Raw genomic sequence first — 14,769 nt, 5'->3', positions numbered from 1 at the left:
GAGGAATGAAGAGTGATGAGTTGGCTAGATGAAGAGAAGTTAATGAAGTGATCTCAAAGTGCAGCTGATTCATATTGTCATCAGGGGAGCGTAGTGAGAGATGAGGTTGCAGAGAGGTAGGCAAAGATCAGATCATACTGGGCAGTGCTAAGGGTTTTGAACTTTATTTCTAAGGGCAATGTGAAACTATTAAAGGGTTTCAGTAGGGGAGTGACTTGATTGGATATATATTTTTAAAATATATGTATATTTATTTAAAAATATATATTTTAAAGTTCCTTGTGGCTGGTGTGTGGAAGATGAAGAATAGATTGAAAGGGAGCAGAACCAAGATAGTTACGGAGTTAGTCTAGATGGGAGATAATGATGGTTAATAGTTGGTTGCAGGCAGTAGATAGGAGAGGGGAAAAGTGGATGGATTTGGGAGGGAATGGGTTATGTGGGTTTGTACCTCATAAGAAATGTATCTGTGCTGGAAATACAGGTTTGGGAGTTATTGTCACATACACCATAATTGATACGATGGTAGTAGATTAGATAGTATAAAGCATGTAGTGAAAATAAAGGCGACCTAGGACAGACACCACCATGTAAGAGTAGACTGAAGAGAAGCAGCCAGAGAAGTAGGAGGAAAGCCTGCTTTTGTTGTGTCATGCAAGGACGGGAGAATTTCAAAAAGGATGTGTTGGTCAGCAGTATAAGAGAATGGGCACAGGTTAGGAAGTCCTCTGATGAATGGTGTACACTTAGTTCTCTCAGGACTTGGAGACAATGAGGAGCAGACCTGCACTTAGTATTGAAGGATGAGCAGGATTTGCTGTATAAACCAAGGAAACAAAAAATTACATAGGCAGAGGGAGCAGCATGTACAAAAGGTGGCTTGACAGGAGACCAGAATGACAAGACTCAGCTGAGGCTGGGAAGGGGAACAAGAGCTTATTTATGGACAAACTCAAGTGCCATTTCAAGGAGTTTGGACTTGATCTGTGGTTAACAGGGAGCCACTAAAAAGCTTGTAAGAAAAGGGATATCATTTGGTTAATATTTTAGAAAAGATGGCGTAGGCAGTGATCTTTGGACCTTTCTGACTGCAACCCACAGTATAAATTTCACCTGGTACACAGAGTAAGCAATCTCTCTCTCTCTCTCTCTCTCTCTCTCTCTCTCTCTCTCTCTCTCTCTCTCTCTTCTCTCTCTCTCTCTCTCTGTCTCTCTCTGTCTCTGTCTCTCTCTGTCTCTCTGTCTCTCTCTGTCTCTGTCTCTCTCTCTCTCCTGGTAAATAGGTCATATTTATAACAAATGTTTCATGAAATAATACTTTACTATGTGTGCTGCATTATCATGTTGTCTGTATTATTTCATTAAAAAATGTTGGTCATTTGTAGTTTGTGAAATGCTGGGTTAGAGAAAGTCAAGACTGTAGACAAGGAGACCAGTTGCAGGAAACAAATGTAGTTGCCCAGTGAGTGATGTAACTGTTCTTTTAATATTGGTGCTATTTTGAAGATGGGGAGGAAGGGATGGGTTTAAGATTTAGGATGTAGATTTCAGAGAACTTGTTGAAGGAGAGTGGAGGGGAGGGGAACTAAGGGTGACCTCCAAGTACTGTATCTGACTTCTGTGACAGGCTAATTTGTGGTCCTATTAACTTTATCTGCATGTAAAGGAGAAGGAGTGAGTTGGGGGTGCTGTCAGTCCTCACTAATTGGATCTCCTGATTTTCCGCAGAAGAGGGAGTGAATTAATACTTGGGCTGTACTTGTGCATGTGTGTAAATGTTTTCTGTATACCTGGCACAGGACACCAATTTACAAAATGTTCAAAATCTAAACTTGTGTCAAAATCTATTGTTTGAGATTTTGGCATTCTTTTAGGAACTTGATATTTAAAATGTATATATATAGTTATCCTAGGAGAAGTGAGATAGGGAAATGGATATTCAGTATCTTTAAATTTTGTGTTATTTATCTTCCTGGGCATATTTCTTATACTGATTGAAATCTGCAAATCTGCATATAGGCAGAACTCAGCATGCTATTCACACTCTGATGGGGAATGGTTTATCCAGTTGTGTTGCTGTAGGAGCTCCCCTTTTCTACCTGTTATAACTACCTAGAGTTTCTCTCCTCGCTCCAGGGATGGTCCAAGTGTAGGTCAGTGGTGGGTGGGTGGGAGGCTAGAGCTGCCTTGTCCCCCATCCCCCTTATCATTCTTTCAGCCTCAGTGCTGTCAAAAGCACCTTCAAACCTCTTTCCTCACCTCAAAACTCTCCCACTGTCCATTGCTCTTAGGTCTCACCACACCCTTCCTTCCTATGCCTTACCTTGCTGCTGCTGGAGGAAAGAGGCTTTTTGTGAAGGTCTGGGTGTTCCTTTAAATGCAGGTGAATTTTACTGCATTTTGTGCCTTTCGCTGGTATCTCTAGCACCTAATTGAATGATTTGCTAATTGAAATTTGCTGGTTACTGAGTGAGGTTACTTATGAGATTATGTAAATGGTGTGAAGTCAGAGTAAAGTTGGAGAACTACTGATCTCAGTGAAAAATGAGATTGGGTGGAAATGTTAGAGAATACATTTGTTGAGTTTCTGCTTTGTGAGACTGGCACAATATTTTCTCTCATTGATCCACATAAGCCTTGGAAATAGGTATTGTTAACCCCATTTTGCAGGTGAAATAAAGGCTTAAAGAAATGGAAGTACATGCTAGTAAGTGACTGAGCAAAGAGCTCAGCCCAGGATTTTGTTTGACTCCAGATCTCGTAACTATTGATATTTCATCACCTTCTATTGCCTCCCTTTTTGTTTGCTGTGATTACTTCTAGTTAAAAGAAATTCCACAGAACCCAGGACACATCATTTTATGCTTACTTCAGAATTAAGAGGGGTACAACTGATACAGTCCTGTGATGTGTTGTGAAAGAAACCTTTTGAAGCCAGAAGTAGTGGTATTGGAAAGAGAAGTAGGCTGTCCTTTCTCTGGGGCCATCAGAAGGACTGAAGACCATTTTATTAGCAGGAAATGTCAGTTCCTCACCTCTTGCTTCTCCTCCTTCACCCTGTTCTCAGGCTTCAGGATTATGATAGGAAGCCTGAAGCTAGAGAGAGAACACATTCTCAGCATCAGAGCTGCAGGAGGGAGACCTCTCCTTCAACTGCACTGGAACACTCTTCCTAGTTTTTTAGAAAATGATGCATGCACTCTTTAGGTTCTGTGGACTTGTCATCATAGTGCCATGTGTGTTATAGGAACCTAGCCATTGCATACCATTGAATCTTTACATTTATGGAAAAAGGTATTTTAAATTCTACACTGACCCCAAAAATGAATTTTTTGGCTCATTGCTAATTTGTACTTTGAGGATTTTCTATACTTGCTGTGTTTGATATAAGGAAATTAAATAGAGAAGATGGAACTGTAGAAAAAGTCTCAGAACCAAGTGGATCATCCTCTTACTCCCTTGTGACTGAATCTAATTTTTTCTCTGAAGCCTGATTTGCTGCAGAAGTAGTAACTTAATAAAGTCACGAAAGTAGTGGTGTTTAACAAGAAATATCAAATGTATATATATATTTTTGTGAAAGAAATGATTTTAAAAATGCTAATAAAAGATTTTGTGGAAAGTATAAATTATATGGCACTCAAATGCAGTGGTAAATAAATTGTTGATTTTCATATATTTGGGATGGTATCTCATGTTATGGTGTTTGAGGGGACATAGGTAAATAAGAGGAGTTTATGACCTAAGGTACCTAGATTCTTACATTGCAATTTAGACAGTGGTTGAGAATGTTCAAGATTTTCTTATACTAAAATATTATATACATGTAATCCATATGCAGTACATTAAATTTTGAAAGTATGCTTAAATTTCTAATGTTTATATAAATTGTGGCTTGAATTTATTTATGTTACATGTCCCTTACTGAACCATCAGTTCTACTTTTGCTACTGTCTGCTGGTCATTTCTGTCTAGTTATCTTTCTGGCATTTCAAATTTAGTGTGTTCAGTATTGACCCAATCATATTTTTCCCCTAAATCCAGTTCTTTTATATTCTGCATTTCTATTTAATGTTGTCATCATCTTTCAAGTCTCAAGCATTAAAGCTTAGTGTCACCTTTAACTTCTTCTATCATTGTGAAGTCTGTAATGACTCTCACTTCTCAACTTTTTATTCTCTGTCCTTACAAGGGCTATTTTTAGATCTTGACCAGTAGTTCTTCAACCTTGCTGATCATCAAAATCATTTTTTGAAAAAAAAATACAGATTCCAGCTTCCCTCATACCTCCATCATCACATATAGATTTTGATTCAGAAGGTCTAGGTGTGGCCCTTGGATCCATTTGTTGTCAGCCTCCTGATGATTCAGATGGTTTGGGAACCACTGACCTAGACCAATACCTTCCTCACTCGCTTCTACTGACAGGCTGTTCCTTTCCTGCCCCTTCACATCTGCCCTCCAGGCTATGTATCCTGCCTGACTTGGAGCCTTCTAGATTTGAACTCTGGCATTATAACTCTGAGTGTGACTTTTGACACTTTTTTGTACCTCTCTTTGTGGATTATTCGGGGATCTCTATGATATGGCCCTAGCTGACTTTTCAGCCATATTTTCTGTTGCTTTCTTTATATTTTTCTGCCATTGGTTCCGTTGCTTCTGATTTTCCCTTTATGTGATGACATGTTTATTCTTCAAGACACAATTCAAGCACTACTTATCAGATGATCCCATTTACTTCAGTTCCCTAAAGTAGTCTTTTCCTCAGAAATATCTTAATTTCTTATCAGGATCTTTTTAATTTATTTTATTTTTTAAATTTATTATTATTATTATTTTGGCCGTGCCGCACAGCTTGCAGGGTCTCAGTTCCCCGACCAGGGATTAAACCTGGGCCATGGCAGTGAAAACACCAAATCCTAATCACTAGACCACCAGGGAACTCCCTCAGCATCTCTTTTGATACTAATGATAATTAAGAACTAATATTTACTGAACATATATCAGATAGTGCCCTAAACACTTTGCAATGGTTATTATTTAATTTAAACCTCACAATAACCCCAGGAGAGATACTATTAATTTGCATGTTTACTAATAAGGAATCAGAGACACAGAGAAATGGCTCTTCACAAAGTCATACAGGAATCCAGTAGGAGAGCCAGGATTTGGATCTAGGTAATCTGATTTCAGAGCATGTACTCTCATCCATTAGGCCATACCAATTCTTTTAGGGTCTGGTCACTTTCTCTTCTATGCCAAATGTATTATCTCCCATTGCCTGAGTGGGGAAGGAGTGATTAATCGTTGTTTAATCCACAGAACCTGTCATAATGCCTTCCATGCATATATGCTGCTATAGGTATTTTCTCTTTGAAGGTATGCATGCACATACATTAATTTTTTTTTTTTTTTTTTTTTTTTACAGTTTTCAAACAGAAGACTATTACCAGTTGGATGGACACGAAAGGACTCAAGACAGCTGAATCAGAAAGGTAAAGAGCCATGCCTATATAGAGAAATGAATAACATGATATATGGATGTTTTATTGTGCTTCATGCTGTTTTCTCTTCTTTTTGCTTTCCCATTTTTCTTTATCTACATTTCATTTAATAAATGATAATTTTTTAGAGTCTCCTATGTGCCAGGGATGGTCCAATATACTTGAGATACAGAGATGAAAGAGGAATAGTCTCTGTCTTTAAGATACTTATAGTGTAGTGATGCTGACAGACACCAAAACACGTGATGATTACATGGTGTGATCAATGCAACAGTAAAGATTTAAACAAGGTACAGTGGTGGTTAGCATATAAAACAGACAATCAGCTTTACCTTTACAGGAAAGACTGCACAGGAGGTGAGTGAAGTTTAACACTGCACTGTGGCAGGTGTTTGCCAGGCACACAATTGGGGAAAGGGCATTATAGGCATATGTGCAAAGACATGGACCCATGAAAGAGCATGCTGTATGCTCAGGTAATCACAAGTAGTTTAATTAATGCTGTGACATTGTAGGAGTGTGTTCAGGTAAGTGACATTTTTGCATCATAAATTCTTTCTGTTGTATCATTCTTTCTATTCTTTTGTAGTTTGCATAGTAAAGAAAACAACAATACAAGAGAAGAATCCATGATGAGTTCTGTACAGAAAGATAACTTTTATCAACATAACATGGAAAAATTAGAAAATGTTTCTCAGCTAGGTTTTGATAAATCACCAGTTGAAAAAAGTACACAGTATTTGAACCAGCATCAGACTGCAGCTATCTGTAAGTGGCAAAAGGAAGGGAAACATTCAGAGCGACTTTTGGAAAGTGAACCTCCAGTAGTAACTCTGGTACCAGAGCAGTTCAGTAATGCTAACATTGATCAGTCACCCCAAAATGATGATCACAGCGACACAAATAGTGAGGAGAGTAGAGATAATCAACAATTTTTGACACCTATAAAGCTTGCGAATGCAAAACAGACAACAGAAGATGAACAGGGTGTAGAAGCCAGAAGCCACCAGAAGTGTAGCAAGGCTTGCCATCCCGCCGAAGACTGTGCAGGGTGTCGGCAGGAAGAGACAGACGTGGTGCCAGAGAGCCCCTTGTCAGATATCGGCTCTGAGGATGTTGGTACTGGACTGAAAAATGCCAACAAATTGAGTAGACAAGAAAGTAGCCTAGGAAATTCTCTTGCATTTGAGAAAGAAAGTGAACCCGAGTCACCAATGGATGTAGATAATTCCAAAAATAGTTGTCAGGACTCAGAAGCAGATGAAGAGACAAGTCCAGGTTTTGATGAACAGGAAGATAGTTCCGCCCAAACAGCAAATAAACCTTCAAGGTTCCAAGTAAGAGAAGCTGACACTGAATTGAGGAAACGGTCCTCTGCTAAGGGAGGTGAGATTCGATTACATTTCCAATTTGAAGGAGAGAGTCATGCTGGAATGAATGATTTAAATGTCAAACTACCTGGATGTACTTCTAGCCTGAATGTAGAGGGCAGAAATTCTAAGCAACATGGGAAAAAGGATTCTAAAATCACAGATCATTTCATGAGAATGCCAAAAGCAGAGGACAAAAGGTAATTTTTGCCATCAAGAGTATCTTCAGTAGTGTAACATGTTTTATAATTTTGTAAGGGGGGTATGGTTTACACTGAAGCAAAGAAATAATTGTCTTTCTTGTTAACTATTTATGCTAAATTTAAACCTACGTTCAAAATGTTAAATTCTAAAAATCCCAGAAACAGAAAACAAGAAGTAAATAAATAATCAGACTTTAGTTTCATGAACTTCCTCCTGAGATTTATGGGAATTATTAGAACATAAATATGATAGTAACTCCTGTTTTTTTAGGCCATTGTACATGCACCTTCTCTAATGCTCTAACAGGCAGGCAGGTGTTATTGTACTCACTTCACAAATGAGAAAATTGAGATTTGGGTTAGAGAATTCACTGAAATTATGTAACTTGTGGGTAGTAAAGCTGGGATTTAAATCCCGGTCTGATTACCAAAAAAATGTAAATGTAAAAAATTTATTTATGCAATTATCCCATATGATATCTTAAAGCCTACTCTGTAATTCTTGCGACCTTTATGGCAAGCGTGCCATAGTAAGTTCACTTCATTGCAAATTACTGTCTAGAGTCCTGAGAAGTAGCTGATACTGTGAATCATGACTCATTTGGCAGTGTATATATTTTTACACGGTCCCTTTTTTCAGAAGGTGGTTTACGTGTGTTTGGAAATTCCTTCCACAGACTATTGAAAATAAGCTCTCGGGTTTTACTGTAAACCTTATAAGGTATTTTTGTTGTTTTGTTTTGTTTTGTTTTCTAAATACAAAGGAGAAAGAGCAAGTTTGGCACATTTTAAACAATAACGTTCTGGGTAAGTTTTTTCACTTGTGTATCTAAGTAAATTTAAACGGTAAGTGGTTTGTGACTGATTACATTTGTTTTGATCTTAGAAAAGAACAATGTGAAATCAAACATCAAAGAACAGAAAGGAAGATCCCTAAATACATTCCACCTCACCTTTGTCCAGATAAGAAATGGCTTGGAACTCCTATTGAGGAGATGAGAAGAATGCCAAGGTGTGGGGTCCGGCTGCCTCCCTTGAGACCATCTGCCAATCACACAGTGACTATTCGGGTAGGTGTTACCTCTTACCTATAAAGAGAGAAGATACTAAGTCTTAATTTATTCTGATACTTACAAATGTGAAAAACAGACCAAAGCATAGAAAGTGCTTCTCTTTTCTGCATATATAAAGTACTGAGAATTCTACAGGATGGAGAAATATAACAATAGCTTACTTAACACGGTACTTAACAAATCCATAAGAGGAATCATTGTTAGCTGGTGAGAAAATTGAAATTTTCTGTATTTTTAAGAAAATTTATTGGATTTAAAAAAAATTCAATTGACAATATTTATTGAGTACCCACTACATGTTAGGTACTAAAATTCAAAGTTGTATGTCGTTCAATATCCTCAAATCATTCTTCAGTTTTACCCTCTTTTCTGAGCTTTAGATTCTTCTAGACATCTCCCTCACTGTCCCACAGGTATCTCAAACTCAACATTTTTAAAACCTTATTTAAAAAAATTGTGGTTATACATATACCATCTTAACCATTTTTAAGTGTACATTTCATTGGCATTCAGTCCATTCACAGTGTTGTGCAACCATTACCACTATTCATTTCCAGAAATTTTTCATCTTCCCACACAGAAACTCTGCCTACTAAACATAACTTCCCATACCTAACTAACCCCTGGTAGCCTCTTTCACACTGTCCATGGGTTCTTTTTTTTAAAACAACAACAGCAACAACTTTATTGAGGTATATAAAATTAACCCATTTTAAGTACTCAATTCAGTGATATTTAGTTAATTAAAAAAATTTTTTTATTTATTTATTTTTGGCTGTGTTGGGTCTTTGTTGCTTTGCGTGGGCTTTCTCTAGTTGCAGTGAGCGGGGGCTACTATTTGTCGTGGTGCTCAGGCTTCTCATTGCAGTGGCTTCTCTTGTTGCGGAGCACGGGCTCTAGGTGCACGGGCTCTAGTAGTTGTGGCACAGGGGCTCAGTAGTTGTGGCTCGTGGGCTCTAGAGCTCAGGCTCAGTAGTTTTGGTGCACGGGTTTAGTTGCTCCGTGGCATGTGGATCTTCCCAGACCAGGGCTCGAACCCCTGTCCCTCCTGCATTGGCAGGCGGATTCTTAACCACTGTGCCACCAGGGAAGCCCATATACTGACTTAGGCAACCATCACCATAATCCAATTTTAGAAGATTTCTACCACTCATAGAATAGTTTTAAATATTCATCTCTTGGGAATTCTCTGGTGGTCCAGTGGTTAGGATGGTTAGGACTCAGCGCTTTCACCGCTGTGGGCCTGGGTTTGATCCCTGGTCAGGGAACTAAGATCCTACAAGCTGTGTGGCGTGGCCAAAACAAACAAGCAAACAAAACCCATAGAGGATTAAATATTCATCCCATTTATTAGTCAGATGCTGTATTAGATTTCACAGGGGCTACTTAAAAAAAATCCCTTTTCTTGTACAACTTAGTCTACATGTGATTAAATATTTTGAAGTATAGAATTTATTAACATAGTTAGGTAGCAGCAACATTGAGCAGGGTGGTGGGGTTGGACTGAGCTCCTAAAGATGAGCAGAAATTTCTGAGGTGGAGTTAATTTAGTAAGGCAAGGGAATTCCAGACATATACATAATCTGTATAGGAAAAGGCTGTGTGGTTAAAAATTATTTGTTTTAGAAATGAAAAACAATTGATTTGCTAGAACTGAGAATTTGGATGGGAAATGGTGGAAGAGAAGACTTGAAAAGTGGATTGAGTCCATATTGTAGAGGGCTTCAGGTGCCAGGAACTGGACTTGAGTCTATAGGAATTGGAACTCATTAAAATGTCTGTGTAGACAATAGTTGTACTGTATGTATAGCAAGATTGATCAGACAGGTATAAGTAAGGAAAACTGAAGTGAGGATACATTGGAAACGGGAAGGTAATGTAAGAGCTCAGGTAAGAGATGAAAACTAAAACAATAATTATCAAATTGTGCTGCATGGAAGTGATTCAGGGGTTCTTTTGAAATTGACTCTCGTTTCTTTTCTAAATTATATTTTTAGCTATGAAAAACCTGTAGTAAAAGAACTAACAAATGCACTCAAATTTTAAAATGCTTAGTACCATATTTTAACCAGCAGATTTTACCAGGAGAACTCATTTTTATGCAGATCATAGAATCAAGGTTCTCTTGCCACTGCTGTTTGAAGAATTTCCTTAAGCATCAAAATATCAGTTAAAAAAGGTTACCATTTGCAACTATTTTGGTGTGTGAATAGGATTTTCTTAATACTGGATAAGAGAGATAAATAGTAGGTTGAGGTAAGCTTTAGCTGTCACCTCTAACTCCTGATTTCAGAGTTTATAGTCCTTAAAATAACCTCATTGCTATTGATGTTAGAATATGTAAAGTTACTGTAAAAATTATATTTATTTAAATAGCTTATGTTTAAATATAATGATTTTGTATCACATTTCTTAGGGAAAAAAGAGTTTTGCTATTTTAAAAAGTTTGAAAAAAAATAAGAAAAAATTTTTAAAAAAGTTTGGAAATAACTGAGACAGGGTAATAACCGTGGGAATAAAAAAGAATAAATGGTTGCATTGTTTTGTGGTAATATTGATAGGACATGGTGAATTCTTAAGTATGGGTGATAAGGGAAAAGGAGGCATTGATAGTGTGTGTAAAATTAAGAAAAGACTTGGATGACTGACAAGATGTTAATGGTGAAGATTTGGAGAAAAGGTTGATCGGGGGAAGTAAGTGATATTTTGACTTTTCCTGCTTCCTTTCTCCCACTACCCACAAAGAAAACCTGAAGCATCTTATACCATCATTACCTAATCTCTGTAACTACTGTTTATTTATTGTTAGATATCCAACGAATTTATAAAAGTTTTATTTCATTACAAAAGTAATATAGGCTCAATGGGAAAAAAAAAAAGCAACCGTTATGTGAAAGTGTATACCTCAGAAAACCCAAGTGTCTCTCAGTCCTATTCCCAGAGAGTTTAACAGTTTGGTGTATTTTCTTCTAGATTCTTTTTCCTGAATATGGTAATATGATATATGTATAATTAATAGTTAGTTATTAAATAGACAGTCCTTAATTACATTTCTGAGATGCCAGATATTAATGGTTACAGAATTTGAAGTAATAAAGTAAAGCTGATATTCAGCGTTAGAAATGTCAGGCAATCTGAAATTGCATGGACATAATAGTGCTTGATTATCTGTAAACGCACACATGCGCACACACATTCACACACCAACATGTACACACATAAGGCAAACACATGTAGGTGCATGCACTACGCACATGCACACACACATTTAGACAGACAGACATCCAAAGCATATCCTTATATATATGTTCCCCTATGTGTGAACCTCTCCTGGTACCTGTTTTTGTCACCTCAGATTACATGGAACATCTTTACAGAATCACTTTTGGGATCCTCATATGGAGGTGAAAATACTTTTGGCATGATTGGTGACTCAGCCACTTTTGACCATTCTTTATTCTTTCCTCCTTGGAATATTCTTATCCTTTGGATTCCTTGGCACCATATAACCGTGATTTTCTTCCTACCTCTTTAAGCCACTTTTTTTCCTTTTAGCTTTTTTTCTATATGTGGCCCTTAAACGTCGTTGGAGTTCCCCGAAGCTTTTTCATAGGTCCTCTTCTCCTTCTCTCTCAGGGTAGTCTTATACACACTCATGGTTTTAATGGTTATCTATATAAATGGCCTATAAATTTATTTATCTTGGGTTGCATACTTTTAATGAAGCTGCCTATTTGACAGCAGCTTTCCCTTTTCAAGGCTGTTCCCTTTTCTTGTTTCTTCCGCCTTTTCCTACTTCTTTTTATCCTTTGGAGTTGAGCTCAATTGCTACTTCCTCAAAGCCTTCCCTAAGCTTACCAGATAAGTTAAAATTGTCTAGAAAGGTTCTTATGACACTATGAACCTCTCATTTATAGCATCTTACAGTTGAAATTTTTTATTTATTTATGTGATTATTTGATGATCTACAGTGAAATTCTGATTTATGCTATAGCATGGATGAACCTTGAAAACCTTATGCTAAGTGGGAGTCCGTGCACAAAAGGTCACATTTTGTATGATTTCATTTATATGAAATGTCCAGATTAGGCAAAATGTAAAGCTATTTTGTTGTAAAGTATCTTTTTCCTTAAACATTTACTTAATGCTTATTATAAGTAGCATGTGTATATATATGCATACATATACATGCATATACATATATGTGTATATTTACATATACAGTTGACCCTTGAACAACTCGAGGGTTAGGGGTGCCAACCCTCTGGGCAGTCCAAAATCCAAGTATAACTTTACAGTTGGCCCTCTATATCCGACATTCCACATCCACACATTCAGTCAACTGCTGATTGTGTGGTACTGTAGTACGTATTCATTGAAAAAGATCGTTGTATAAGTGGACCCATGCAGTTCAAACCCATGTTGTTGAAGGGTCAACTGTATGTACGTAAACACTTATATGTATTAGAAACACACATGTCAGGCTCTGTTGTAAATATTCAAAATACAAAGTTAATATAATTACTCTTCTCAAGAAGTTTAGAGTCTAGTGGGGGAAGGGAAAAAAGTGTGCTCTAGTATGATAATGATCTAATAAAACAAGAGAGAATACACTTACTGCCTATTAGAAAGTTTTTAAAGACTTCTTAGAGGAAATGAAGATTGAGCTGAGTCTTGAAGGTCAGAATAGATGTTTACCCAGATAGTGTTTGCAGTAAGAGAGAATGTTAAAAACTGGAATCATTAGAATCAAAGTATAGGCAGAGGGGAGCCATTATAGGATTAGAAGCTTGGGGATACTTTAGAAACATACTGTTATTCCCAAGTGGGGATAAGGGTTTTATGGGGGATGAATGTGTCTGGGAGTTGTTGGAGTTAGGGAGGATAGAAAGCTGTTACCAGAAATTCAGGCAATGAATAATGAGGACCGGGGGTGGCGGTGGGGGCTGGATGGGATGAAGATAGAATGCGAGAACATGGTGACTTGGAAACTGATTAACTGGAGGTAAGGAGGGGAACAACTGAAAAAGACATGAGATTTCTTGCCTAGGAGCTGGTCTGTATTTTATAACATTTGCTTTGGCTGCTTTCTTTGGATTATTTTGTACAAGAGATATGCCTAGTTTTTATGCACTTACAGTTTTCTTGTATTTCAGGTAGATCTTCTGCGAGCAGGAGAAGTTCCTAAACCTTTCCCAACACATTTTAAAGATTTGTGGGACAACAAGCATGTTAAGATGCCTTGTTCAGAACAAAACTTGTACCCGGTGGAAGATGAGGTAAGAACAAAACTGAACAGAACTGATGTTCTTTTAGTCTCTGAAAGGTATTTTAATACTTGCTGTTTGTCTTCTGATTCTGCCATGTAAAAGAACTTGGAATAGTTTCCTCATGTTTTTCTTTTCCTTAAAGAATGGTGAGCGAACTGCAGGGAGCCGGTGGGAGCTCATTCAGACTGCACTTCTCAACAAATTCAGTCGACCCCAAAACCTGAAGGTGTGTTCTTTTGCTATTCTTGTCTCTTACATGTAGTTCTTAGAGGTGGGCCCTGGTGTCCTCCCTCAGAGACATTTTTTGGTCTTTAATAGACTCAGGTAACAGCATTATTTATATGGTAAGTGCTTGCTTCCTGAGGAACTCTCTTTAGAGACATTCTTGGTTTACACTCCATCACTAGGAAATGAGTAGAATTGAGAGTTGTAAATTACTTGCCTGGAGCCACACAGAATAATTTGGAGAACCAGGAATAAGACTTCTGTTTCTTGATTGCCCATCCAGTTTCCTTTGGTCCTGGCTTCTCTTTTATTTTTGTTTTGGAATTATCATACTTCTGAAATGTCTTTAAAAGTAAATCAGGGAAGAATTATGACTTCAGCATTGTTTGCCCAAAGGGAAGCTGAGTTTCCTAATGATTAAAGTATACATTAAGCATTCTACTTTTTATTGCTCTTAATATAGCTTCTAGCAGTTTCATAATTTATTAATCTTATATTTTGGCAATAATTCAATTTTTGATTTAAAAAATATTTCGTTCAAGATTGTAAGGGCAACCATTAGATAGTTTTTTCTAATATTTAAAATATGAGTGAGAGTATATGTTTATTTTTGGCACTATAGCCTTATATAAACTTTTAAAGTTTTTGTAACTATAAACAGATTTTTTTATACTTCTGTGAAAATGGGTTTCATTTTATTTGAGAGACTTAATTTGTTGTGTACAGTTTCTCAGGTTTAATACTGTTTTTTTCATTTATTTATTGTTAACGAGTCCAAGCTCACTCTGCTCGCCTTATGACAGGCAAATAAATCAGGAGACAGGTGTTGAGGCAAGGAATATAACTTTATTCAGAATTATTCGGAAAGCCGGCATACCAAGAAGATGGCGGACTACCGTCTCCAAAAAAACTATCTTATGGGGGTTTGGATGTCAGTTTCTTTTATAGAACAGAGAAGGGGAGGAGATGAGGAAGTAAAGTAAAAAGGCCATAAGTTTTGCAAATATCCCCTGGAATGGCCAGCCTTGGGGAGGAGATGTGTTAATTTCTTCTTTCTTGCAGACATTCACAGGTGGACAGGGTCAGGATGCTTCCCTGAACAAAGGCACTTTGGTTTGACATTC

At 37.3% G+C, this 14,769-nt stretch overlaps 1 protein-coding gene across 5 annotated transcripts in view; it reads left to right on the top strand.

Moving 5' to 3' along the window:
• The window catches only part of PARG (poly(ADP-ribose) glycohydrolase), a 112,880-nt gene that overhangs the window by 1,158 nt on the left and 96,953 nt on the right, over window positions 1-14,769 (top strand). For all 5 annotated transcript variants that reach the window (XM_089897839.1, XM_089897837.1, XM_089897835.1 and 2 more), the window contains exons 2-6: window positions 5,429-5,495; window positions 6,094-7,074; window positions 7,964-8,151; window positions 13,311-13,429; window positions 13,563-13,646. In XM_089897839.1, the coding sequence (XP_089753965.1) occupies window positions 5,458-5,495; window positions 6,094-7,074; window positions 7,964-8,151; window positions 13,311-13,429; window positions 13,563-13,646 (1,410 nt within the window). In that variant the 5' untranslated portion in view covers window positions 5,429-5,457. The remainder of the gene's footprint in view (window positions 1-5,428; window positions 5,496-6,093; window positions 7,075-7,963; window positions 8,152-13,310; window positions 13,430-13,562; window positions 13,647-14,769) is intronic.

Source organism: Delphinapterus leucas, chromosome 16 (assembly GCF_059928025.1).
Source record: "Delphinapterus leucas isolate spDelLeu-1000000601 "Yukka" chromosome 16, BTC_Dleu_Yukka2, whole genome shotgun sequence".
NCBI classification, from domain to species: Eukaryota; Metazoa; Chordata; class Mammalia; order Artiodactyla; family Monodontidae; genus Delphinapterus; species Delphinapterus leucas.
The sequence above is the reverse complement of the archived record's forward strand: the minus strand, read 5'-3'. Positions and strand labels throughout refer to the sequence as shown.